Source organism: Giraffa tippelskirchi, chromosome 9, assembly GCF_054371585.1.
Source record: "Giraffa tippelskirchi isolate mGirTip1 chromosome 9, T2T-mGirTip1v1.2.pri, whole genome shotgun sequence".
In the NCBI taxonomy this organism is placed as follows: Eukaryota; Metazoa; Chordata; class Mammalia; order Artiodactyla; family Giraffidae; genus Giraffa; species Giraffa tippelskirchi.
The window spans coordinates 46,796,597-46,823,326 of NC_137283.1; the positions used below are offsets into that span (position 1 = coordinate 46,796,597).

General features: G+C 48.7%; 1 protein-coding gene across 17 annotated transcripts; it reads right to left on the reverse strand.

Annotated features, from left to right (window-relative positions):
* Positions 1-1,580: 1,580 nt before the first annotated feature.
* On the reverse strand, positions 1,581-26,730 carry GLYCTK (glycerate kinase). Of its 17 annotated transcripts, none has more exons than XM_081525185.1 (8): positions 26,599-26,730; positions 17,168-17,286; positions 7,163-7,292; positions 4,287-4,702; positions 3,906-4,057; positions 3,085-3,260; positions 2,276-2,822; positions 1,581-2,036 (listed from the first exon to the last, which is right to left on the reverse strand). In XM_081525185.1, exons 4-8 carry the CDS (start codon positions 4,661-4,663, stop codon positions 1,948-1,950), a joined length of 1,341 nt encoding a protein of 446 aa, XP_081381311.1. In that variant the 5' UTR covers positions 4,664-4,702; positions 7,163-7,292; positions 17,168-17,286; positions 26,599-26,730; the 3' UTR covers positions 1,581-1,947. The 17 variants fall into 17 exon arrangements, with proteins under 17 accessions (XP_081381311.1, XP_081381300.1, XP_081381306.1 ...); XM_081525174.1 differs by adding an exon at positions 12,361-12,511 and having other exon boundaries at positions 1,581-2,822; XM_081525180.1 differs by adding an exon at positions 12,277-12,511 and having other exon boundaries at positions 1,581-2,822; positions 4,287-4,698.

The window sequence follows — 26,730 nt, forward strand, 5'->3', positions numbered from 1 at the left end:
ATGGCTTAGGCCCAATCCAGCCTCCGGCCTCCCAGCCCCCACAAACACAGGCTCAGGGCAGGGGCCAAGGAGGTGACACCGGGGGGAATTCTGGCCAGACCCCACCCACACTCAACCCCCTCAGCAGGCGAGTAAGCAGCCACGCGTCCAGGAAGCAGGACTGCCCGTGCTGAGGATGTCCGTGCATACACACAGATGCGTTCCTCCTCCTGGGGTGCCAGCACCAACACCTGCATGCTTGCATGCTACCCTCCCACACACACACGCGTGCACACACTGGGGACACGGCAGACGGGTCCTCGGCCACAGCCCCGACCTTCGTCCTGCTCTTGTGGGGAACTTGGTGCCCAGTGCTAACACTCATGCCTCAGGGGGAGGACTGAAGTGGGGCCAGGGCATGTCTAAAAGGTGCCAGAGGAGCACTTGGGCACAGGCTCAGCCGTGTGAGGACAGTACCCCCCAGGACTGTCACCCCACCCCCCCCCCGCCCCAGCCAGAAGAACCCTCCTGCCAGGACAGAAGGAAATGGAGCCCCAGCATCACAAAGGGGTGCCAATTCCCCTCTCCCCTAAATCTCTCTGGCCCCCAGAACCCAGCTCACCTGCTCACCTCCCTGCCTGTCCCCAGCCCACCAGGAACCATCTGCACGCTGCGGTCTGGAGTCCAAGGACAGAAGGAGGCTGTTTCCAGAGGCAGGGCATGCCAGCCCGGGCCCCGAGTCCCTCATGCCCTCAGAGAGGAGGGCACGGCTGGGGCGGGGGGTGGCCAGCAGGAGCAGCCCCAGGCCTCGCTGTTCTCTATGGCTTTTTATTCCTATGTGATTCTACTGCTCACTCATATAGGGATTGGAGCCGTGGCGCACGGCGGGGGCAGCCAGCGGAGGGCTCAGACACTGAACAAAGAGGTCCAAGGAGACCAGGACAGCGGCCCCTGTCTCCCAACGCAGGCTGCTAGCCTGGCCAAGGGTGTCCCTTCCCTGGTGCTCCCCTCCCTGGCCAGCTGGAACAGGGGGAGAGGCTGCTGGATCCCAGCACTGGAGACCCTCCCCCCTACTGCAGGCTGGCATCAGGACCCAGACTGTTTCCCCAGAGGAATGGCTGAAGGATCTGGTTGGGGGCGGGGGTGGGGGGGTGGTGTGGCTGGGAAAAAAGGCCTGCACAAGGAAACAAGACCCAGTGTCCTGTGTGGCTGGGGGTAGCCCCTGGAAAAATGAGGCAGCTCGACCAAAGAAGGTACAGTCTGGCTAAGGACTGTCCAAAGACAGAAGGGAGGGAAGTCCTTGGTGGGGCAGGCAGCAAGCAAGTGCCCAGTGAGGAGACACCTCAGCAGGGATGCCACAGCGGGGAGTGGCAGCTAGACTAACGCCCTTAGGCCTGTCCTCCCTGGGGTCTCTGCTCACCCACATCAAGCACACCAGGCTCAACCCTCCCAGGCTCCTGTTTAGGTGAATCGAGTGTCCTGCAGAGACGGGACAGCAAACTCCTGCAGGGCCCCGGTGCAGGGGCTGCTGGTGGCCGCCCCTTCTCTCCCGGCAGCCCCCTGCTGGTCTGTGCTCTGAGAGAAGATGCACCGAGAACCCAGAGGGTGGTCCTTTTTATTTTCAGTCCTTCTTGCTTCACCCCGCAGAAGAAACAGGCTTGGGAACTGAGCAGAGGGGCTGCCTGGGGAGAAGACTAGGAACAGCAAACTGGCCCAGGGGCCTGTCCTGGTCCTCTGGGGTACCTGCTACAATGGCTGAAAGTAAGGGTGGAAGAGAGCCCCCATCTGCCTGGCCAGTGTGACATTGGACACAGAGAAGAGGCCCTGGTTGGGCGGTGTGAGGGCCAACCAAGTAGCCACGGCCAAGGCAAGAAGGGGCCCTAAAGCCTGGTCGGGCCCTGGGAACCAAATCTGGTCTGTTCTAGGATGCTGCCCTGCAGGCCTCTTCTAGGTTCCCAAAAACATGACCTACATCATCACTGCGGATGCAGGAACAGGAAGTGGGCGTCCATGACATTGGTGCCGGTCAGCCCCGTGTGCAGCAGGTGTGCCCCACCCTGGAAGCGGCAGAAGAAGGTATGTGAGTCATTGTGGGCTAGGAAGGTGGCCATGTCCAGACCCTCAGCGGCGGCCTGGCTGGTAAGCTCAGGCCTGACCCAGGCCCCGGCTGCCTCTGTGGGCCCATCCTGCCCATCAGTGCCGCCACTCAAAAACAGCACATCAACAGTCCCCAGTGGCCACTGTCCCAACTCCGCTGCAACACGCAGGGCCAGCTCCTGGTTGCGGCCACCCTTGCCTGAGCCCTGCAACTGCACCGTGGGCTCGCCACCAGCCAGCAAGCAGACTGGGCCCCGAGCGCCCACCACAGCCTCCAGAGCCTCCTTCAGCTGCAGATCTGGGAGCTGGAGGTCAGCTGCAAGTTCACAGAGTCGTTCATCCTCCTCCACAGATGCTCCAGCACCAGGCAAGGCAAGGCGGGCTCCAGCGACTCGGGCCAGCAGCCCATAGAATTGGGCCACACTTTTCACATCACCCTGTATGGCTGTGCTCAGCACCACAGCCCTGTATCCCAGTGCCTCAGCCTGCTTCTGAGCCTCTGCCAGTGCCAGTGCATTGGAGCCAAGGATCACATTGAGGACGTGACCACAGGTGTGTGGCCCATGGGGGTCAGAGTCGGCCCGGGCCAGCACAGTCTTCACAGAACGTGGCAAGGCAGCACGAAGGCCATAGCGATTGAGGATGTGCAGGCAGTCTTGCACGCTGTGGATGCTGGCCACAGTGGGGCCGCTGGCAATCACATCCACAGGGTCCCCCACCACGTCTGACAGAATGAGGCTCACCACCTGGGGAGGGGTCGCAGAGGCAAGGTTCAGTCCCATCTGATCCTTGCCCTAGGGCCCAAGAAGACAAACTGCCTTCATCTATCCACATGTCTTCACACCACCCAGGGCACTTCCTCGCCCACTTCTAACCCCTCTCAAGTGGGTGTGCAAAACACCTAGCCCTGTGGACTTCCATATCAGGCCTCTGCCCTTCACCTCCCTGGCACATGTGGGCCTGGTTCCACCAGCCCAGGACTGCCTGGCAAAGAAGGGACTCACGCACCTGGGCAGGGTAGGCGGCCTGAGCCAGCCCCCCACCTTTGAGCTGGGACAGGGCCTTCCGGATAGTGTTCAGCTCCTGGATTGTGGCTCCCCGGGCGGCCAGCAGCTTGGTTAGTGTCTGCTTCTCCTCCAGCGTGACAGGTGGGATGGGGGCGGGCAGCAGGGCCGAGCCCCCCCCTGCAGAGACAATGAAGGCTTTGGGCAGAGAGGATGGATGGCACAGGGACTTCCCAACCTGGGGAGCCGGCAGGCGGTACTCACTTAGGGATGTGGAGGCTAGAAAGAGGGGTTAGGGTGCCCCCGTGTGGACATACAGTGAATGCCCACACAGGCACCACAACCAAGGCACCTGAGGTTGAACTCTGCCTTGGGGTAGCCCAGGTCCCAGCAGACACTGGAAGAACTATTTCTTAAGACCTTGGAAAAGGAAACAGACCTGGAGGAGACAGCGGAAAACGAGGGAGGGGACTCAGGGAGCTGGACACCGGGGTTCTAGCCCCAGGTGACAATGGTGCCAACAGCAGCAGCAACAGAGACGTTTTCCTTGCAAGACCTCAGAGAGGTGCTCCCTGTGTGCCCTCTCACAGTTATCTGACAAGGTCAGTCGAGTGGAGGGCCCCACAGCTCAGGGGAGGCCACCAAGGAGTCAGCCATCCAGGTCTTTACTGCCTCTAATCTGTGACTTTGAGGGCTCCAACCAACGGTTCCTTGCACACCTGATATTGGGAAACTTCCCCGCTGCCACGCGCGTGCACGCGCACACACACACACACACACACACACACACACACACACTGTCCTGAGCCAAGGTGGCACCCTCACCTGAGATAAGCACAAGCAGCAGGTCATCAGCTGTGAGGCCTTCGGCCAGCTGCCTGATGGCCAGAGCAGCCCGCAGAGCGTCCCGGTCTGGCAGGTTGTCCTCTGCACCCTCAAATGCCTGGATGCGGCTGTGTGGCTTCAGCAGCATCTCCCTCAGGAGAGAGAAGAGAGACCCATAGATGTGGTGGGCTCCTTGTCCCGCCTGGTTTCTCAGAGGTACAGCTGAAGGGGATATGAACAAGGACGCTCACTGACACCCACCCTGGAGCCAGGCCACTCCCAGAAGACACTGGAAGTTGGTGAAGGAAGGAGGCCCCGATCCAGCCTGAACCTGGGCCCAGGTTCCCCTCTAGACACGAACAGCACCCCCAGGTTCCTTACTGCTTGCCAGCATGCTCCATGGCCGCACGGATCCCCTTGGGAATGCTGATCACGCCCTGCACAAGATGCTGGCCCAGGAGCTCCTCAGCTGCAGCCGCCATGCCCAGCACAGCCTTGCCAAAGCCCACCAGGTAGAGGTTCTGCCGCAGCTGAAAGCTCCGGTCCCGCACCTTCAGCTCTCCGCTGTCAGGGTCCAAGGACAGGGCCCGCTGCAGCATGGGGCCCGGCAGCACTGCACCCACAGTGCTCTCAAACAGCTGCTGTGCCTGCTCTGCCAGAGCCATGCTACTGGCCAGGCGGGCCAACGGGCCCCCCCAGAGGAGCGGGCCCGAGGGGGCTCTGGTCAAGTGACGCAGGACCTGCAGGGCTGCAGCCATGCCCCACTGCTCTCAGCACCACTTGGCGTCCATGGCTGCCTAGGAGGAAGAAAGCACTGGTTAGGCTGCTGCAAAGCCAGAGACAGGAGGCTTCCCTCAGAGCCACGGCTCTGAGGCCTCAGAGCCAGTGGACCCCACAGCTGCTGCTGCTGCTGCGGGAATGGGCCATCTGCCAGACCCAGGAGGATCCCTAAGGTCCACAGCTGTCTGATCTCACTCCAGTCTTCTAAGCACAGGCCTGCAGTCTAACCAACCACATCCTCCTCTTCTGCAGGCCATACGCCAGCTCTCTGGACAACCTGCCCAGAGTCCAGAGGTCCTGTTAGCAGAGCCCTCCTCCTAGACCACCTCCTTCAGCTGAGAGTTAATCATTCACAGAGGAAGAAATTACTATCCGTGGGCTTCCATCCTGCCCCTTTGCCACCTCCTGCACTTCTGAGCCTCGCCCAGGGCAACACCCCTTTCTGGCACTCTTTCCTTGCCTCTTTACCTCTTTACTTCAGTTGCGACAAAGCTGCTTGCTATGCCACCAACTGACCTGGAGCCCAGTGACCTCCAGGCTGCTCTGTTCCATTATCTCACAGGCCTGGGCTGGGGAGCCTGGAAAGACTAACTCTGTGCTTGGAAGCTGTAGATTTGCCGGGACACTGACAAGCAGGTCCAGGCACATCCTTGGGCCACAAACCTGAAGAATCCCACACTCAGGGCCAGCCCAGCAACAGCTTCAGGTTCAACTCTGAGTCACAGCAGAACCTTAAAAAAGTCCTTAGACACCACATGACCCCAGGTACAATGGGGCCCAATCTGCAGGACAGAAAGGATGCCCTTCCACCTACATGGCCAGACCCACCGCTGCCAAGAACATGCCTTTTGCTCTGACATAACAAATCTTGGATCACACCACCCACAGGGGTGAGAGCCGTGTGGCTAGGGCAGGCTTCTACCGCTGAGGCCAAATAGTCACTTTCCCCACTGGGCACGGTAAAGGCCAAAGAAGACTTGAGGTGAAGGTCAAGGAGTAGTTTAGGGACAATAAAGTGCTAAAGAGCTCATCTCTAAAAAGGCGTTACTTTAATAAATTATCAATTTATTTTATAGTTATAAATTAATAAATGCCCACCCTACATGCTGACTGCAGCAGCAAGTGTGGACAGAGCAGGGGAATCAGGCTCCAGCTCTACCACAGGGACAGCTCCATTTCTCTCACTGGATCTCCTGTGCAAAATGAGAGGTGAAATGAGACTAATGCTCTCCCTTTGACATCCCTGGGCTCTCTTAAGCTGTCTACTGTTAACACTGAAAACCTCGACTGCAAACATCTCTTTATCCAACACCAAAAAAAAAACCTGGCAACGTCCAGCCTTGGATCACTTGGCCTGCATGGAGCTCAGCTTTGCCATTAAGAGAAAACAAACCATTCCTGACTCCACCTGTGAACAGGAAAACACAGAGGGAGCTGCCACGGGGATTCAAAACGGGTCCAGCTATTGCTGGGGCTGGCCAATGAGCACTGGCCATAAAAGTGGCTTAGCATGTAGCAATAGCTGATTTTGACGGTCTGGACGAAATCTGTACCTGTTTCCCAGATAGATACAGGCCTAGAGGATACCAGCGTTGCCAATGGATATCAGAACCCAAGGCAGGGGGCGCCCAAGACTAAGGCGGCCAGATAAAATACAGGCCGTCCAATCAAATTTCAATTTCAGATAAATTAGGAATTGTTAAAACTAAATATGTTCCGTACAATATTTGGGACATACCTATACTAAAAAAAGTATTTGTTTATCTAGGTAAAATTTAAGTTTATCTAGACGCCCTGCATTTTTATTTGCCAAATCCAACAACTCCACTTGGAACACCGCCTCTCCTAAACTACCCTGAGCTTCAGAAAATCGTAAATACAAACCCGACTCGCCTTGACACCTCCCCTCCACCAAGCGGAGCTCGAGCCCTTTCCCCGCCTTCGCCTGCCTGCCCGGCGCCGGAAGTGACGTCACCCGCAGGCCAAGGCCCCAGGCTTTCCTCAGGGAAATGGCTGTCGCGTAATGTCCGAGAAAATAAGAGCCCGCTGCTGCCTGGGCCCGCTGCCCCTGACCCAATGGCCCTGTGGCTCTGCAGTCCCTCACGGAGCCGACATACCGCCTAACCATTCCGCGACCCGAGGTCCAGCCCCAGGACCGGAAGTGCTGTCGGGGGGGCGGAGCAGGATCCGGAAGTGTGGGGGCGGGGTTGGGGCGCCGATTGCAAGGGGCGGGGCGAGCAGGAACCAGAGCCAGAGCGGGTATTGGCTCCGCCCTGCCCTCCAAGAGGCTTGGATGCAGTCACCTTCAGGCCTCAGCGTCTTCATCTCTACAGTGGGATAATAATCGCCACCTCGCTGATTGCTATACTCCGCCCCCTCCTTTATTCTGTACGATTCAATTAGTCGCACATACTTTCCAATCTTCTGTTAGGTGCTGGGCATTGGACAAAGCTAATGGACTGAGAATCACTACTTACCCACAGCGGACTCCTCCTGGAGCCAGATGAAATCATCCCCGCCACCGCTGTAATTCCACAAGGCATTCGTGTTCCCCGCCTTCTTGCTCGGGCTACCAAATCACAGCTCTGATTCAGCAAGAGAGTGATTCTGGAACACACAAAATGCATGTGAACACGAATAACCCTAGGCCTCCCGCCCTGTCCCAGCTCTCACCCTGGACCTGGTTTGATAATGGTATCTTGCCACATTCAAAAGACAAGTCCTAACCAGACTCAAGGACATAGAAGAATACATTGTTTTTACCAATGTTTTCTTGAGATCACAAATTATACAACAGATTTCCTAAAAGTCTTGAAACATATTTCTCTCCACCCTCTCTTTTCTGCCACATCTTTCTTTTCTTCTCCAAACCATGCTCTGCTCTTTTCAAGTCTTCCTCCCCCACTTCCTAGCTGTCTCCCTGGGTTTTTCTTTCCTCTATAATAGAGGACCTTTGTGCGTGTGTGCTAAGTCACTTCAGCCGTGTCCGACTCTTTGCAGCCCTATGGACTGCAGCTTCCAGGCTTCTCTGTCCATGGGATTCTCCAGGCAAGAATACTGGAGTGGGTTGTCATGCCCTCCTCCAGGGGATCATCCCAACCCAGGGATCGAACCCGCTCCTCTTATGTCTCCTGTATTGGCAGGCAGGTTCTTTACCACTGGTGCCACCTGGGAAGCCCAGAGGGCATTTCATTCCCTATGAACTTCTCCCAAATCTTTACCACCTCATCATCACAACAAAGGCAACTTCAAGATTTGCCCTTTTTAGATGTAAGGAAATTGTACTTAAAATTTAAGTTTTTCCTAGCTTGCAGTAAACTGTCTTCATCCATCCATGTGTTTATTCAGTTCCTGAGTGCTTTCTATGTGGGCCAAATGCTCTAGCTACTGGGATGAATAAGCAGTGGTACTTTTAGTTCGGAAACTTACTCTGCTTTTACAATTACATTCCCACATTTTGGGGGAGGTGGGGAAATGTAAATTTGAGCACCTGTTGTTATTTAGTGCCAGAGACCCATAAACAGACATCACTTGCTGTGCTTTTCTGTCAGACTGTTAGCAGGAGACTAATTATACCCATTTTTAAAATCCCCATCCCACCCCACTACTCACAAAATGCATTTAACTGCTAGGTTCAGGTGTCCACTGGACTGTGAGCTCCTGGAAAGTGGTGAAAGTGAAAGTTGCTCAGTTGTGTCCGACTGTTTGCGACCCCATGGACTACACAGTCCATGGAATTCTCTGGGCCAGAATACTGGAGTGGGTAGCCTTTCCCTTCTCCAGGAGAATCTTCCCAGCCCAGGGATTGAACCCAGGTCTCCCGCATTGCAGGTGGATTCTTTACTGACTGAGACACTAGGGAAGCCCAAGAATACTGGAGTGGGTAGCCTATCCCTTCTCCAGCAGATCTTCCTGACCCAGGAATCAAACTGGGGTCTCTTGCATTGCAGGTGGATTCTTTACCAACTGAGCTATGAGGGAAGCCCAGGAAAGTGGTAACTTGATCTAATTAATATTTGCATTTCCACTGCCATACATAAGACCAGACACAAATACAAACTGACATTTTTCTTTCTTCTTCTTTTTTAAATGAATAAACAATGGGAATTCCCTGGAGGTCCAGTGGTTAGGACTGGGCACTTTCACTCCTGGGGCCAGGTTTGTCCCTGGTAGGGACACTAGGATCCTACAAGCCACGTGGCACAACCGAAAAAAAAAAGGATCAAGAAAACAGTGAAACACTCAGCTACAAAGTACTGCAGACCCTAGGTGGAAAAGATTTCACAAAAGGGGAAGGGATGATGGTGAGTGGAAGTAAAAGACTTCATGAGGCAGTGGGATTTGTGTCTAAGAAAACAATCAGGATCATCAGAATGCTTAAACATACCTTGATAGTAGGCATGAATATGTTTACAGTCTTGAATACATTTGGCAATAAGTATCAATGTCAAAATGTGCCAAGCAATTGCAATCCAAGGAAATGATTGGTGATGTAGACAAAGATGGTGTAAGGAAGGAAAAAGCTTTTTCCTCTAACCTCTTAGGTTCATTGACCTAGGACCTACAGATTAAACCAACAAATGACAGATTAACAACAGAAAAAGATTTACTTCATATGGATGGGAGGGACCTCACAGAAATGACATGAAAACTCCCAAAAAGCCATTAGGCCTGAGAGCTTGTATATCATTTCTTAACAGGGAGTGATAAAGTTTGGAGATGTAGCAAGACAAAAGGGGTTTGAGCTTCTCGGGGTAATAAATCGTGGGAAAGTAAATATAAGGGGGAAACTAATGGAAGATAAGGATTGCTAAAGTAATGTTTGTTTGTGAAGATTCATCTCCGTGCTGGCTCCCCATCTCCTAGTATGGGGGAGTTGCCTTTCTCATGAAACTGAGCCCCTCCAAAGTGCATTTCCTTACCAAGTTTATGATTAACCTCTCTATCCAAAACTTTATTCCTTTTCTTGACCCCTTTGACCACAATCCTTTCGTGAAATGAAGCACTTCCTGCCAGTGGGCAAGAAGTGTCACAGCCATCGACGATTTCTGGCCTCCAAATGTGAATCAATGCTCCCAAAAGGGAACACAACGCCTTCGATCCAGCAGTTACCTCAACCTCCCGCAGTGATTCCTTATGCCAGTGGACAAGGAATTAAGGGTGTAAACAATCAAGAAACAGGATTTGGGGGCTTTCCTGGTAGGTCAGTGGTAAAGAATCTGCCCGACAATGCATGAGTTCAATTTCTGATCCAGGAAGATCCCATGTGCTGTGAAACAACTAAGCCCATGCGCCACAACTACTGAGCCTGTGCTCTGGAGCCCAGGAGCCACAACTCCTGAGCCTTCACACTGCAACTACTGGGGCCAGAGTGCCCTGGAGCCCGTGCTCCGCAACATGAAAAACCACGATGAGAGGCCTGCGCACACCGCAGCTGGAGAGTGGCCCCCCCCTGCTCCCTTCAACCAGAGAAAAGCCCGTGTAGCAACAAAGACCCAGCACTGCCTAAAGTAAATAAATAAAATTTAAAATATATGTATTAAAAAAAAAAAAAGAAACAGGATTTGGCCCCAGATAGCTGAGGCTCGGAGAAGGCAATGGCACCCCACTCCAGTACTCTTGCCTGGAAAATCCCATGGACGGAGGAGCCTGGTAGGCTGCAGTCCATGAGGTCGCAAAGAGTTGGACACGACTGAGCGACTTCACCTTAACTTTTCACTTTCATGCACTGGAGAAGGAAATGGCAACCCACTTCAGTGTTCTTGCCTGGAGACTCCCAGGGACGGTGGAGCCTGGTGGGCTGCCATCTATGGGGTCGCACAGAGTCGGACACGACTGAAGCGAGTTAGCAGCAGCTGAGGCTCACATGAAAAGAATGAATTCAATAAGCCCAGGGGCTTGCATCTTCCCATACATAGAAGAACACTAAATATCTTTGCTTGATACCTGGTTTTCCTTACTACTTAACAATAATCTTTGATGTTCAGACCGCCTGCCCCTTTTGTTGCAAACTTGTATATAACCTGCCTCCCTCTCCTGCCTCCAAGCAGTTTTCTTAGGGGTATTAAGATGTTGCCTCCTGGGCTTGGAGTCCTTAACATTCCCTTCAAATAAAATAACTCTCTACTTTCAGGTTGTGACTAATTTTATAGTCGACACTTTGCTACTTAAATTCTAATCAGCCAGGGTCAGATGACTAAAATTGCTGTTGTTGATAATGTAATTGATGTACTAAAATTGTTTCATCATTAATGTACAAACTCAGGTTGTTTCTCCAGGGTAAGATGAACTAACAGGCCCCGAGACATGAACCATCTGACCAGAGAGTGGTAAACCAGAGACATCATGGCTCCCAAAAATATGATTAAGAAATGTCACAGAAACATGCCAAGATGATGACTTATCTCAGCTTCTTTGTTCCCTTTAAAAACACTCCCAGGGACTTCCCTGGTGGTCCGCACACCTGATACAGGAGTCTCTGTTCGATCCCTGATCAGGGAACTATAAATAGATCCCACAAACCAAAACTAAGAGTTCGAGTGCCACAACTAAGACCTGGCACAGCCCAATAAGTAAAATAAATATTTTTAAACATAAATATATGGGAGTTTCTCTGGTGTCTCAGTGGTAAAGAATCTGCCTGCCAATGCAGGAGACACAGGTTCAAGCCCTAATCTAGGAATATCCCACATGCCATGGAGCAGCTAAGCCCATTCACCACAACTATTGAGCCTGTGTTCTAGAGCCTGGGAAAAGCCATTAGTGAAGCCTGTGTGCTGTAGAGCCAGTGCTGCACAACAAAAGAAGTCACACAATGCAACTGGAGAGTAGACCTCACTCTGCAGCTAGGGAACAGCTCATGCAGCAATGAAGACCCAGCACAGCCCAAAAAATAAATAAATAAAATAAAATAATTTTAAAAATAAAGAAAAACACCCTCAACTCAAAAACCAAATTGCACTGGCTCTGAGACTTCTCTCCCACTCCCTTGCTTGTACCCTGCGATAATAACACCTTACTTTGTTCCACACACCCTCTGCCAGAGTTTGGCTTTGTGTGCCATGGGCACAGGAGCCCTTGCTCCATAACACTCACAGGAAATTTATGTCCCGCTTTTGGGTAGAAAGGAGGAGGGCAAAGGGCCCTTCCTGAATCTGCTGTTTCTCATATTCCTTCAGTTCAAAATAATCCTTCTGCCAAAGTATCATACCTGGGGGGAGGGCATATTCTGATCCCCTTCAATGGACATGAAGAGATATTCAGCCCAAAGATTTTATAAGTATAAAGCAATCTAAACATCTATTGATAGAATTTATGCAAATAAATTATAGCACTTCTAAACAGACATTAAAAAATAATAAAAATTTTAATATTATTTAGGCTACATACAAGGTACTCTTTGTAGCATAACTATTTTATGACTAAAAAGACTGTTGAAAGGGCCAGTTAAGTAGAATTTAAGCCTTCCTCATTATTCAAGCAAGCTGAAGGAAAGAAGGCTATGGATTGGGATATATTACTCATAATAAACTCAGGGAAATGTTTAACTGAATTGACTCATTCAGGGTAAGCTTTAATTTAAAAGACTCACTTTTAGAACAGAGGAGGAGGTCATTCATGGGTGATGTTGGGTAGTCAGTGACCAGGGAAAGGTGATGTGAATGAAAAATATTACCTGTCATGTTAGTAAACAAAGGATGTTGTAGCCATCAAGCTATCACATTACAGCTGCCCTGACATGAGCCCTGAGGGAACTTAGAATAGAAACAACACCAGCCATCAAATCATCAGACACCGCAGCCTCCTTACCACCACCATTGGGCACCCTGAGGAACAACAAATAATGTTCAGTTACTAAGTCGTGTCCAACTCTTTGCGACCCCATGAACTGCAGCATGCCGGGCTCCCCTGTCCTTTACTGTCTCCCAGAGTTTGCTCAAACTCATGTCCATTGAATTGGTAATGCATTCAACCATCTTATCCTCTTCTCCTCCTGGCCTCATTCTTACCAAACATCAGAGTCTTTTCCAGTGAGTCAACTCTTTGGATCAGGTGGCCAAAGTATTGGAGCTTTAGCTTCAGCATCAGTCCTTCCAGTGAATATTCAGGGTTGATTTCCTTTAAGGATTGACTGGTTTGATCTCCTTGCTGTCCAAGGGACTTTCAAGTGAAAGTGAAAGTGAAGTCAGTCAGTGGTGTCTGACTCTTTGCGACCCCCTGGACTGTAGCCTACCATGCTCCTCATCCATGGGATTTTTCCAGGCAAGAGTACTGGAGTGGGTTGCCATTTCCTTCTCCAGGGGATCTTCCCAACCCAGAGATCGAACCCAGGTCTCCCGCATTGTAAGCAGATGCTTTACCATCTGCGCCACCAGGGAAGTCTCTCCAGCACTACAGTTCGAAAGCATCAATTCTTCAGCTTCTTTACCGTCCAACTCTCTCGTCTGTACATGACTACTGGAAAAACCATAGTTTTGACTATACAGACCTTCGTCAGCAAAGTGATATCTCTGCTTTTTAACATGCTGTCTAGGTTTGTCATAGCTTTTCTTTCAAGGAGCAAGCGTCGTTTAATTTCATGGCTGCAATCAACCATCCACAGTGATTTTGGAGCTCAAGAGAAGAAAATCCGTCACTGCTACCACTTTTTCCCCATCTATTTGTCATAGAGTGATGACCCGATGCCCATGATCTTAGTTTTTTGAATGGTGAGTTTTAAGCTTTTTCACTCTCCTCTCTCACCCTCATAAGGGGCTCTTCAGTTCCTCTTCATTCTCTGCCACTAGAGTGATATCTTCTGCATATCTGAGGTTGTTCATGTTTTTCCTGGCAATCTTGATTCCAGCTTGTGCTTCTTCAAGCCCAGCATTTTGCATGATGTACTCTGTATATAAGTTAAATATGCAGAGTGACGACATACACCCTTGAAGTACCCCTTTCTCAATTTTGAACCAGTCCATTTTCTTTTGGTTCAGTTTAGTCGCTCAGTCATGTCCGACTCTTTGCGACCCCATGGACTGCAGCACATCAAGCCTCCTTGTCCATCACCACCTCCTGGAGTTTACACAAACTCGTGTCCATCGAGTCAGTGATGCCATCCAACCATCTCATCCTCTGTTGTCCCCTTCTCCTCCTGCCCTCAATCTTTCCCAGCTACAGGATCTTTTCCAATGAGTCAGCTCTTCGCATCAGGTGGCCAAAGTATTGGAGTTTCAGCTTCAACACCAGTCCTTCCAATGAACACTCAGGACTGATCTCCTTTAGCATGGACTGGATGGATCTCCTTGCAGTCCAAGGGACTCTCAAGAGTCTTCTCCAAAACCACAGTTCAAAAGCATCAATTCTTTGGCACTCAGCTTTCTTTATAGTCCAACTCTCACATCCATACATGACTACTGGAAAAACCATAGCCTTGACTAGATGGACCTTTGTTGGCAAAGTAATGTCTCTGCTTTTTAATATGCTGTCTAGGTTGGTCATAGCTTTTCTTCAAAGGAGCAAGTGTCTTTTCATTTCATGGCTGCAGTCATCATCTGCAGTAATTTTGGAGCTCAAAAAAATAAAGTTTCCCACAGTTTCCACTGTTTCCCCATCTATTTCCCATGAAGTGATGGGACCAGATGCCATGATCTTAGTTTTCTGAATGTTGAGCTTGAAGCCATTTTTTTAAATCTCCTCTTTTATTTTCATCAAGATGCTCTTTAGTTTTTCTTCACTTTCTGCCATAAGGGTAGTATCATCTGCATACCTGGGGTTATTGCTGTCTCTCTTGGCAATCTTGATTCTAGCTTGTGCTTCATCTAACCGAGCGTTTTTCATGATGTATTCTGCGTATAAGTTAAATAAGCAGGGTGACAATATCTAGCCTTGACATACTCCTTTTCCTATTTGGGACCAGTCTGTTGTTCCATGTCCAGTTCTAACTGTTGCTTCCTGACCTCCATACAGATTTCTCAAGAGGCAGGTCAGGTGGTCTATTATTCCCATCTCTTAAAGAATTTTTCACAATTTGTTGTTATCCACACAGTCAAACGCTTTGGCATCGTCAATAAAGCAGAAATAGATGTTTTTCTGGAACTCTCTTGCTTTTTCGATGATCCAGCAGATGTTGGCAATTTGATCTCTGGTTCCTCTGCCTTTTCTAAATCCAGCTTGAACATCTGGAATTTCACAGTTCACATGTTGTTGAAGCCTGGCTTGGAGAATTTTGAGCATTACTTTGCTAGTGTTTGAGATGAGTGCAATTGTGTGGTAGTTTGAGCATTCTTTGGCATTGCCTTTCTTTGGGATTGGAATGAAAATTGATCTTTTCCAGTCCTGTGGCCACTGCTGAATTTTCCAAATTTGCTGGCATATTGAGTGCAGCACTTTCACAACATCATCTTTTAGGATTTGAAATAGCTTAACTGGAATTCCATTACCTCCACTAGCTTTGTTCGTAGTGATGCTTCCTAAGGCCCACTTGACTTCACATTCCAGGATGTCTGGCTCTAGGTGAGTGATCACACCATCATGATTATCTGGGTCATGAAGATCTTTTTTGTACAGTTCTTCTGTGTATTCTTGCCACTTCTTCTTAATAACTTCTGCTTCTGTTAGGTCCATACCATTTCTGTCCTTTATTGTGCCCATCCTTGCATGAAATGTTCCCTTGGTATCTCTAATTTTCCTGAAGAGACCTCTAGTCTTTCCCATTCTATTGCTTTCCTCTGTTTCTTTGCACTGACCACTGAGGAAAGCTTTTTTATCTCTCCTTGCTAGTCTTTGAAACTCTACATTCACATGGGTATATCTTTCCCTTTCTCCTTTTCTTTTCACATCTCTTCTTTTCACAGCAATTTGCAAGGCCTCCTCACACAGCCATTTTGCTTTTTTGCATTTCTTTTTCTTGGGGATGGTCTTGATCCCTGTCTTCTGTACAATGTCATGAACCTCCATCCATAGTTCAGCAGGCACTCTGTCTATCAGATCTAGTCCCTTAAATCTATTTCTCACTTCTATTGTATAATCGTAAGGGATTTGATTTAGGTCATATCTGAATGGTCTAGTAGTTTTCCGTACTTTCTTCAACTTAGGTCTGAATTTTACCATAAGGAGTTCATGATCTGAGCCACAGTCAACTCCTGGTCTTGTTTTTTCTCACTGTATAGAGCTTCTCCATCTTTGGCTGCAAAGAATATAATCAATCTGATTTCGGTGCTGACCAACCAGTGATGTCCATGTGTAGAGTCTGTAGAGTCTTCTCTTATGTTGTTGGAAGAGGGTGTTTGCTATGACCAGTGTGTTCTCTTGGCAAAACTCTACTAGCTTTTGCCCTGCTTCATTCTGTACGCCAAGGTCAAATTTGCCTGTTACTCCAGGTGTTTCCTGACTTCCTACTTTTGCATTCCAGTCCCCTATAATGAAAAGGACATCTTTTTGGGGTGTTCTAAAAGGTCTTGTAGGTCTTCATAGAACTGTTCAACTTCAGCTTCTTCAGCATTACTGATAGGGACATAGACTTGGATTACAGTGATATTGAATGGTTTGCCTTGGAAATGAACAGAGATCATTCTGTCGTTTTTGAGACTGCATCCAAGTACTGCATTTCGGACTCTTTTGTTGACTATGATGGCTACTCCATTACTTCTAAGGGATTCTTGCCCACAGTAGTAGATATAACGGTCATCTGAGTTAAATTCACCCATTCCAGTCCCTTTTAGTTCCCTGATTGCTAAAATGTTGACGTTCACTCTTGCCATCTCCTGTTTGATCTCCATTTTCTTTAGTTAACAGTAATCTTCTGGAGACTTCCCTGGCAGCCCAGTGGTTAAAGCTCTGTGCTTCCAAAGGGGGGAGATGTGGGTTTGATCTGAGAAATGGAATATTTCCTGCCATATCAGTAGAAAGGATGTCATTATCATCAGTGATTGGAGCCCTCCAGTGTGAGCCAATGAACCCTGAGGGAACACAGGAATGGAAAAAAAACAAAACCCTGCCATCTAGTAACCATCAGACTACAGCTACTTCCTAAGGTTAGCCCCAAGGAAACTCAGAACATAAAAACACAGGAACTGGCCCCAGATAGCTGAGATATATATCTGAGATATATATCAAAGGAATGATTTCAGTGAGCCCAAACTCTGGCATCTTCCCATACATAGAAAAGCGCTAAATTCTTTTACTTGGGTTATCTCATTTTCTTTAATTAAAAATAATCTTTTGATGTTCAAACTACCTACCTTTTGGTGTAAAACTTCTGTATAACCTGGCTCCTCCCCTCACCTCCACAGAGCAGTTTTCTCAGGGTTACTTGAATACTGTCCCTAGGGCCTGAGGTCCTAAAAATTCCCACCAAATAAAACATAACTCTCAACTTTTAGGTTGTAAATATTTTTTAAGTTGACAAATTCCTGGTTGGGGAACTAACATCCCACACACCATGCAATGTGGCCAAAAAAATATTAAAAAACAAAACAGTAATCTTTTAATGTTCCAACTACCTGGTTTTTGATGCAAAAACTCATATATCCTGGCTCCTCCATTGCTTCTTTGGAGCAGATCACTTCAGCAGAATCATCTGAAATGCTGTGTCACAGGCTTAACTCTTCAGTTTTGTCCACTGAATAAAACATAATACTTAACTTCAGCATTCAGATTGTGAACTTCTTTTTTTTCAGTCAGTAGTGGCAGTAATGACACCCATCCCTGCTAACAGTGCTGAATCTCAAGAATTCATCATGGATAAAGAACTTGGTCCCTATAGGCCTTAAATCTCCCCCTATACCATACACTGGCTCAAGGGGGTCTCCAGGAATAGTGAAGGGTGCAATCTGGGTAGAATGGTGCTCAATCTTGGGCTTGCTGACCTGGAACTTTGCTGTAAATAAATCCTGCTCATGGAAGAAGCTGATCACAGAAAACATGCTGCTATTTGAAGTTTCAGGTGCTTGAGAAGGTTTGAGGTGTTAGTCCATGACGTTAGCACAGCAGAGCCAGCAGCCTAACCCTAACCCTATCGTTAAAGCACCCACTCCTCTGTTGACATGTGTTCCGTTGTCCTCCAAACTCACACCATGATGGTGGTTAATAGTGTGAACTAAGAAAGCCACCTACCACGTCATTAAACAAAGACTGTTGCAGCCATCAAGCCACACATTAGAGCCACCACCCCATTCCACCACCCCCTGCCCCGCCCTTCCATGATACACCCAGGAAAGACTCAGGATGCGAAGACCCAGGATACTAGCCCCAGATAGCTGAGATGTATATCAAAGGAATGCTTTCCATGAGCCCAGACTTTACATCTCCCCATTCACAGAAAAGCACTAAATTCCTTAACTTGAGATATCTGGTTTTCTTTAATGAACAGTAATCTTTTGATGATCCCACTACCTGGTCTTTGTTGCAAGTCAGTCAGGCAGTCAGTTCAGTCGTTCAGTTGTGTCCGACTCTTTGCGACCCTGTGGACTGCAGCGTGCCAGGTTTCCCCGTCCATCACCAACACCCAGAGCTTGCTCAAACTCATGTCCATCGAGTCAGTGATGCCATCCAACCATCTCATCCTCTGTCGTCCCCTTCTCCTCCTGCCTGCAATCTTTCCCAACATCAGGGTCTTTTCTAAACAGTCAGTTCTTTGCATCAGGTGGCCAAAGTATTGGAGCTTCAGCTTCAACATCAGTCCTTCCAATGATTATTCAGGACTGATTTCCTTTAGGATAGACTGGTTTGATCTCCTTGCAGTCCAATGGACTCTCAAGAGTCTTCTCCAACACCGCAATTCAAAAGCATCAATTCTTCGATACTCACATCCATACATGACCACTGGAAAAACCATAGTGTAAGTCAAGTGCAGAGAAAAAGAGAGAGAGCCAGGTAGTCAGGCAAGAAAAGGGAAATTTATTAGAGGGAAAAGAGAAGGTGACTGGCCCTTAAGGAGAACCAGCGTTCTCCCTTTCTGACCGAGTCCTTCTTAACCCCACCAATGAAAAATTCTCTGAAGGGATGGTCACGTAGCCGGATGTCTGGAATCTGGTGGTCTCTCAGCTTTGAGAAGATGGACGCCAGTGAGATAACAGGATGCCATTTGGGCAATTTGGTCAGTCTCACAGATCACTGTGATTTATTCTTCGTTTGCAAAGTCTACATAATGAGCCATCTTATCAATGAGACTCCATATGGGCCCTATCACATAGCTTTGACTAGACAGACCTTTGTTGGTAAAGTAATGTGTCTGCTTTTTAATATGCTGTCTAGATCTGGCATAACTTTTCTCCCAAGAAGCAAACATCTTTTAATTTCATGGCTTCAGTCACCATCTGCAATGATTTTGGAGCCCAAGAAAATAAAGGCTGTCACTGTTTCCATTGCAAAAACTCTTATAAATCCTGGCTCCTCCCTTACCTCTTTGAAACAGTCCCTGAGAGCACTTTTTTTTTTTTTTTGGTCGAGCCCCATGGCATGCGGGATCTTAGTTCCCCAACCAGGGATTGAACCCGTGCTGCTTGCAGTGGAAGTGTGGAGTCTCAACCACTGGACCGCCAGGTAAGTCCCCCTCAGAGCTCTCTGAGAGCCTGTCTCCCAGGCTAAGTTCTCTGTATGTTCACTGAATAAAACATAACTCTCAACTTTTAGGTGGTGCTTCTTTTTTTTTCAGTTGACAGGTATATAACAACTTTGAAGAGATCAAGAACATTTTGCTGCGTGTGTTCACAAACTCAACAGTCTTTTGCCCTAATCGATAAATACCACAAAGCAGGAACAGGAAGTGGAAAGCAGCTTCCACAAGGACAAGCTCTTTGCATCAGTTTTGGATTTCTGTGGCTAGGCAAGTTTTTATTCCATCAGTTCTAGTGGTTTCTGACTGGCGTCCGCCTCCTTTATTGCATTTAAAATATTTATTTATTTGGCTGTGCTAGGTCTTAGTTGCAGCATGCGGGATCTTTAGGTGAGGCATGAAAACTCTTAGTTCCGGCATCTGATAGCTAGTTCCCTGACCAGGGATTGAACCCATACCTCTTGCATTAGGAACACAGAGTCTTAGCCACTGGACCACCAAGAAGTCTCAGTTTATTGCATTTTAATTATGACTGGACAGAGAAAAATGACAGTAAGAATTCAGAACCAGCAGGAGATATAGTATCGATTTAGAAGCAAAAATAAAAATAGTGAATATGGGAACTTCCCTAGTGGTCCAGTGGTTAAGACTCTGTGCTTCCAATGCAGGGGGCATGGGTTGATCCTTGGTCGGGGAACTAAGATCCCACATGCCAAGTGGCCAGAAAAAAAAAATTGAATGTGAATGTGTTCAGACTTTTCTTCAATAAGGTGAACTCAGTTTGGTTATTTTAACCTAAAAAGTATTGGGAATTATTACATTGCATTCATAAGACAGAGAACCTGTGAAAAGTTCTGCCACCTTGAAATCCACTGTGAAAATTAAAAAGTGATTTTTTTTTTTTAATGCAAAACCATCAGAGGGTGTCAGTCATCAACTCCAAACTGGAGGGGCACTCCTGGTCTCTGTGGCCTCCCTCCGCTTGTGCTTGACATCCTGGACCTTGGGGCTCAGTCCCCTCTTCCTTACCATTCACCCCTGATGCGAGTTTTCACAGAGGAGTAGAAGAGTTCCTTGAGGGGGCTGCCAGAGTCTGCTCTGCAGTGAGCTTTTGGGAGTCCCCTCTCACACCTCCCCTCTCTCCCCACCTGCCTTTGTCTCAGCACAGCTGGATATCTTCCCAGGGCAAGCCCAAGGTGGGACGTTCTGGGAGACCCAGAGCTCAAGTGAGAGAAGGTGTCCTGAAGGGTTGCTCAGTGGGAGGCAGAGGGTCCAGCAGCCTGGAGGCAGGATGGAGTGGAGCCGTCCTAAGTAAAGGCTTTAAAACACCCTGGAGCTATTTTCCTTAGGAGGATGTGTGGGAGAGAATGCAAACAAGCACCAGGAAGCTGCTCAGCTGTGGAGGTTGGACTTGCAGGGGTTTTAAACCTTTGGAAAGAGTTTTATAGTTTTAGAGGCAGTGGTTCTAGAGGTTCTTCCTGGCTCTGGGTAGTGTAGGCTTATCGGAAAGATCCCATCCCTTCCTTCCAGAACAAACAGGCATTGTTCACCAACAATGGACTTTGTTAAATGGGAAGATTATCTCCCCTTTGTGGTAGAAAGAGCTGGGGCTTTCCAGTTCAGAAGCAGTGTATGAATTCAGACTCCAGCACTTACTGGCTGCACGACATCGAGAAAGTTACTTAACCTCTCAGAACCTCAGAGTCTTCATTATCAAAATGGGGTTAAGAGCATTAAACAAATAATGTATTTAAAGTGCACACAGAGGAGTTCGCTGGTGGTCCTGTGGTTAGCATTCTGTGCTTTCACTGCCAAGGGCCCTGGTTCCCGCTCGCTCGGGGAACTGAGATCCCACAAACCTCGAGGTGTGGTCAAAAACTTTTTAAAAAATAAAAATAATAATAATTTTTAAACAGTGAATGTAGAAAGGCTTACAGTTGTGGCTGGGCCAGCTTTACAGGTGGGGGGGCTTCCCAGGTGGCGCTAGTGGTAAAGAACCTGCCTGCCAATGTAGGAAACTGAGACAGAAGTTCGATCCTTGGGTTGGGAAGATACCCTGGAGAAGGGCGTGCAAATCACTCCTGTAAGGTATAGTTCGGGCCGAGGCAGAAAAGAAGGAGACGACCTCAACGGTTCGGTTCGAACGAACAAACGGTTCGGTTCGGTTCAGTTCACTTCAGTCGCTCAGTCGTGTCCGACTCTTTGAGACCCCATGAATTGCAGCCTGCCAGGCCTCCCTGTCCATCACCAACTCCCGGAGTTTACCTAAACTCATGTCCATCGAGTCAGTGATGCCATCCAGCCATCTCATCCTCTGTCGTCCCCTTCTCCTCCCGCCCCCAATCCTTCCCAGCATCAGGTCTTTTCCAGTGAGTCAACTCTTCGCATGAGGTGGCCAAATATTGGAGTTTCAGCTTCAACATCAGTCCTTCCAATGAACACCCAGGACTGATCTCCTTTAGGATGGACTGGTTGGATTTCCTTGCAGTCCAAGGGACTCTCAAGAGTCTTCTCCAACACCACAGTTCAAAAGCGTCAATTCTTTGGCACTCAGCTTTCTTCATGGTCCAACTCTCCCATCCATACATGACCACTGGAAAAACCATAGCCTTGACTAGACAAACTTTTGTTGGCAAAGTAATGTCTCTGCTTTTTAATATGCTAAGTTGGTCATAACTTTCCTTCCAAGGAGTAAGTGTCTTTTAATTTCATGGCTGCAATCACCATCAGCAGTGATTTTGGAGCCCCCCAAAATAAAGTCTGCCACTGTCTCCATTGTTTCCCCATCTATTTGCCATGAAGTGATGGGACCAGATGCTATGATCTTAGTGTTCTGAATGTTGAGCTTTAAGCCAACTTTTTCACTCTCCTCTTTCACTTTCATCAAAAGGCTCTTTAGTTCTTCTTCACTTTCTGCCATAAGGGTGGTGTTATCTGCATATCTGAGGTTATTGATATTTGCGTGAACCGCCTTCTCATTGGCTGCCAAGTCCATCAGGAGCCCGGTGATGCCTCCTGCCTCGTCCAGGTCCACATACGGCCCGGCGCCCTCAGGAAACATCTCGTCCACCGCCGGCTTCATCTCCTCACGCAGTCCCGGCGCTTCTCCCGGCAATCTTGATTCCAGCTTGTGCTTCTTCCAGCCTAGCGTTTCTCATGATGTACTCTGCGTATAAGTTAAATAAGCAGGGTGACAATATACAGCCTTGACGTACTTCTTTTCCTATTTGGAACCTTTATTCAGGCAAGGAGGGGCAACAGTTGGCCTAACGACCAGGCTGAGCATGAGAGGGATCAGGGAGGCTTCATATTTAAAGGGAGGTTTGTGGAAGCGATAAGGGAAATGTTAGTCAGGCGGGACGTTTTGGGTAATCTTTGGTAGTTGAACACAGGGTGGGAGGTTTTGGGCAGGAGGTGATAAGTCCCCTGGGCAGGGAGTGATAAGTCCCTGGCAGATATAGGGGGTGGGAGGTTTCTGGGCAGGGGTGATAAGTCCCAGGTAGATGCAACCAGCCGGGAGCTTCAGGGTGGGACTTAAAATTCAGTTTTGTTTTCCCCGAAGTTAGATGATTCAGCAGGGCCTTTGAGACTGTTGTTTTCTTTTCTAGACCCAAGGACTCCTTCATTCCAGACCCTGAAATAATAAAAAATGGGGCAAAGGGCGCCATATCTCTCTGGCTACTTCCTACTGGTTAGGGGCAACGGTTCTGGGTCTGGAACGGAGGATCGTCCTAGGGACCAGGGTCTCCTTTTCCTGAGGTCGGGGTGAGGCTCTCGAGAAGAATGGTCTTGACCTGATCTCGAGAGATGGCCCAAATTCATTCTTGGAGAAACCTTTGAAAGAGATTGAAGAGACAGAGTCCAAATAAGAGGAATAAAATGATAAGCACCAATGGTCCTGTCAGGCGAGTGTATGCTCCTCGGTTCTGTCTCGTCACAACAAAGATTTGGAGTGACAGACATCAGAGCCCTCGGCGGGTCACAGCTCTCAGGTCTCGGACAGACTGTTATAGCTCATAGGTCTCGAACAGACCATCTTATAGCTCTTAGACGAATCAGTGTTACAGCTCAGTGTTACAGCTCTTTTATTTAGATGATAGCAGGAAAATCCATCCTCGAAGCATGGGGGCATGCCGACCGACGACCCAAAGACGCGAAGAGAAGAATGCCCCAGCGTGAGGGGGGGTGGGGGAGAGCTTTGGCACCTTTTTTTATATGTTTTTTCCTCCCCCTAGGCCTACCCTATGCAAATTGGGCTTAACCAGGAGCACTGTTCTACCTGAAGTTCTCACTCCGGTCCTCGGACCTGTGTTCTATTTTCGCAGGCTTTTCCCTTCCTTGTCTTTTAGCCGCTGCCATTTTGGACTCCTGTTTCCTATTCTAACTACCTAACATTCCCCCCTCAAGAGATGGGAGGCCCAATTCTTTGGGAACAGGGGCGTCAAGGTTTTTCTGGCTACTTCCTGCTGGATTGGGACAGCGAGGGGCATTGGGCCTCCCCCTCTTGCTAGTCTCAGGCCTCAGAGTCCTCACAGCGGTGTCCATCTAAGGGTGAATGATATTTTCCACAGTTGGCTGTAGTTTTATATCTTAGTTGAACTGACACTGCATGTTGTAGCTTGCTGACCTGAGCAGAGACAAAACAGGTTAGACAATTGATAATAAATGGAACAATCATAAGCAGCATCAATATGGTATAACAAAGACTAGTAGGAGCATTAGCCAATTCCAAATTCCCCATCACCAGGATGGCTCAAGTCCTTCCTTGTTCAGGGATCAGAAGATCTATCTCCTGTCTGTTTTGCAGTACAATCTCTGTCAAGCTGTGTTGGCTCTTTAGAGCTATCCTGAGAAATCTTATCCCCAGAAATCAGATTTTGGGGGTTTTCATTAGAATGGCACTCATTTGTAGTTCTGAATAGGTATCTGAGATCTCCCAGGGGCTCACAGGTGTATTGATTGTCCTCTTCTGTTTTCTTCCATGGCTTGATTCATGAGTAGTGAATCCAGGAGTCATGTCCTGGTACCTTGACTGCTGTGGGGGTAGAAAGTAGTACAGGGTAGGAGCCCTTCCATGTGGGCTGGAGTTGAGCCTTTGGGGACCCATCTTTCCAGACTTTAATTAGGACTTGAGTCCCTGGAGCATAAGATTTCTTAGAATCTTTAGGGTCCTGGTTCATACCCTACAAGTGTATATCCTGTTGGAATTGCCCAATGGCCATGGTATAAGACTGGAGGGTCTGAACCTCTGGATCTAGGAAGAGGTCATTGACATAAACAAAAGGTCTCCCATCTAGCATCTCATAAGGACTAAGACCAACCTGTTCCTTAGGGGCAATACGGATGCGGAGGAGGGCTATTGGTGAAGCCTCCTTCCATCCCAGGGAGGTCTCCTGGGTTATCTTTTTTAACGCTGATTTTAAGAATTGGTTGGCTCTTTCTACTTTTCCTGAAGACTGAGGCCTCCAGGCACAATGTAGATAATAAGTAATGCCCAATGCTTTAGAGACCCCTTGGGTGACTTTAGAAGTAAATGATGTCCCATTGTCACTTTGTAATGACCTGGGCAGACCAAATCTTGGAATGATTTCATGGAGCAGTTTTTTTACTACCTCCTCAGCCTTCTCAGTCCAGGTGGGAAAGCCTTCAATCCATCCTGTGAATGTATCTATCATGACTAATAGGTACTAATACCCTTGAGAAACTGGCATCTGGGTGAAGTCCATCTGCCAGTCCTCTCCTCAACAGGTCCCACGTCGTTGGATGGGCTGGGCCAGCTGGGGTCTTCGAGCTCCTTGGGGGTTGTTTAATTGGCAAGTGGGACAAGAGGAGACCACTTGCCTTGTAGTTGTTTGGAGGCCTGTTCCTTTGAAGGACCTTTCTAGTAATCTTTGGAGGGCCTTTTCTCCTAAATGAGTGGTGGTATGTAAGGAGTTAACCAACTTCTATTGGAGGTTTCCAGGCAGAAAAAGGAGTCCCTCCTTTTGCAACCACTCTGTATGATCTTCTTGAAAGCCCTCACTCCTAGCTTTAAGAGTCTCACCTTCAGTACATGAAGGTCGAGGTGTGATGACCTCCTGGGACCCCTGAGACTAGCGGATCCCAGAGCAGGTTGAGGCGTGACAACCTTTTGTGGATCAGGTCCCTAGGCAGGTCAAGGCGTGATGACCTCCTGGGACCTCCAGGCTGGAGTTGGGCATCCCCAAGATCTCCAGCGTGACCAGTACTAGGTAGAATTAAGGGGTTTGGGTCCAAACGGCCTGCAGGGCTAACTCCCAAAGTGGCAAACATTATCCCTGGAAGCCCAATTGCCTTTGAAGGGATGCCAACTGATGGACTTCTAGCAGGCATTGTGCGCCTGTTTCCCACCCTAGCGGGTTCACTGAGAGATGCTGATGTAGCACATGTTGTAGGAAACATGGAAGATGAAAGCCTGAAGATCTAGAGGGATTGGATATTACACAGTATTTCCCTCCCAAGGCCAGCTATCTTCTGGTTGTCCCTCTAAAAAATTGTAGAGGCAACATTGTGGGCCCGGATGGGGCTGAGGAAAGGAGCATGAACCAGGAGGGAAGGAGGCAGAGCACAACCTTTGTTAAGAATGACATAGCACAAGGGCATAACATAAACCAATTAAAATCAAGTGGGCCCAAGATGACAAGACAAGTTCAAGTAAACCTTAATCCCCAATCTATAAGCCAACAGACACACCCAGAGGTGGCAGGACAGCTCCAAGGCACTGTCAAAAGAGGGAGGAGTAGGTGGTTCCCCAGTGGTTGGGATGATCCTCCTACTCATTAGCATACGAATTCACCCCGCTTGCAAAGCCTAGCCAAGCCGCATTCCCTGGCTCGAGCCCTTGCCCTCAGCAATGGCCTATACCCTCAGAAGTGGGCTTCTCTCTGGATCCTAACAAATCCCTCCTCTTACTTATCACTTTGTCTCTTACTGAATTTTTGCAATAGACATAAGAGCCTGAGCTTCATGGGTTTTGACCGGGCTTGAATCCCGGTAGAGAGCTGAAGGACAGGAGGAAAAAGCAGTGGGAAAAACGTGCCAAGGGATCCCCTTCATAGCCTGCTGGAAAATCTGCTAAGTACCTGACCTGAGCTCAGTTTTCATTGGCCTGATCCTTGGCACAGAGAAGAGTAAGGAGAGAGGAACCCCCACCGGCTTGGGTAACAGCTACTGGGGCCCGGCAGATAGTGCCTTTGGGACATACTGAGGAGTAACCTCTCCAGAGTCTCTCAATTGGGCCCACAGCCGCCCGCCTGTTCGGGGGGGGGGGGGTTTGAGGAAACAAGGAATGAGAGATTGTAGAGGAATTAAGATTTTGCTAGGCATGTCCCTCCAGCCATAGGAGTGAGGACCTCCTACCTTAACCAGAGGTCTTCTGGAATCTGAGGCTGAGCTGCTTGAGCTTTCTGCTGAGCTCGTTTTTTTGGTGTCCCGGGCTCCTGCTGTGCTTGGCCTCCTCCTTGCCGAGGTTGTTTCAGCCAGGTTAAATCT

What these genes read in the sequence shown, in the direction of transcription:
- GLYCTK (XM_081525184.1), bottom strand. Translation starts at nt 4,663, where the DNA reads ATGGCTGCAGCCCTGCAGGTCCTGCGTCACTTGACCAGAGCCCCCTCG. An exon ending in ATGGAGCATGCTGGCAAGCA is followed by an intron (nt 4,058 to 4,286) that starts GTAAGGAACCTG and finishes CTCTCTCCTGAG; the next exon opens with GGAGATGCTGCTGAAGCCAC. An exon ending in AGGCCGCCTACCCTGCCCAG is followed by an intron (nt 2,823 to 3,084) that starts GTGCGTGAGTCC and finishes ACCCCTCCCCAG; the next exon opens with GTGGTGAGCCTCATTCTGTC.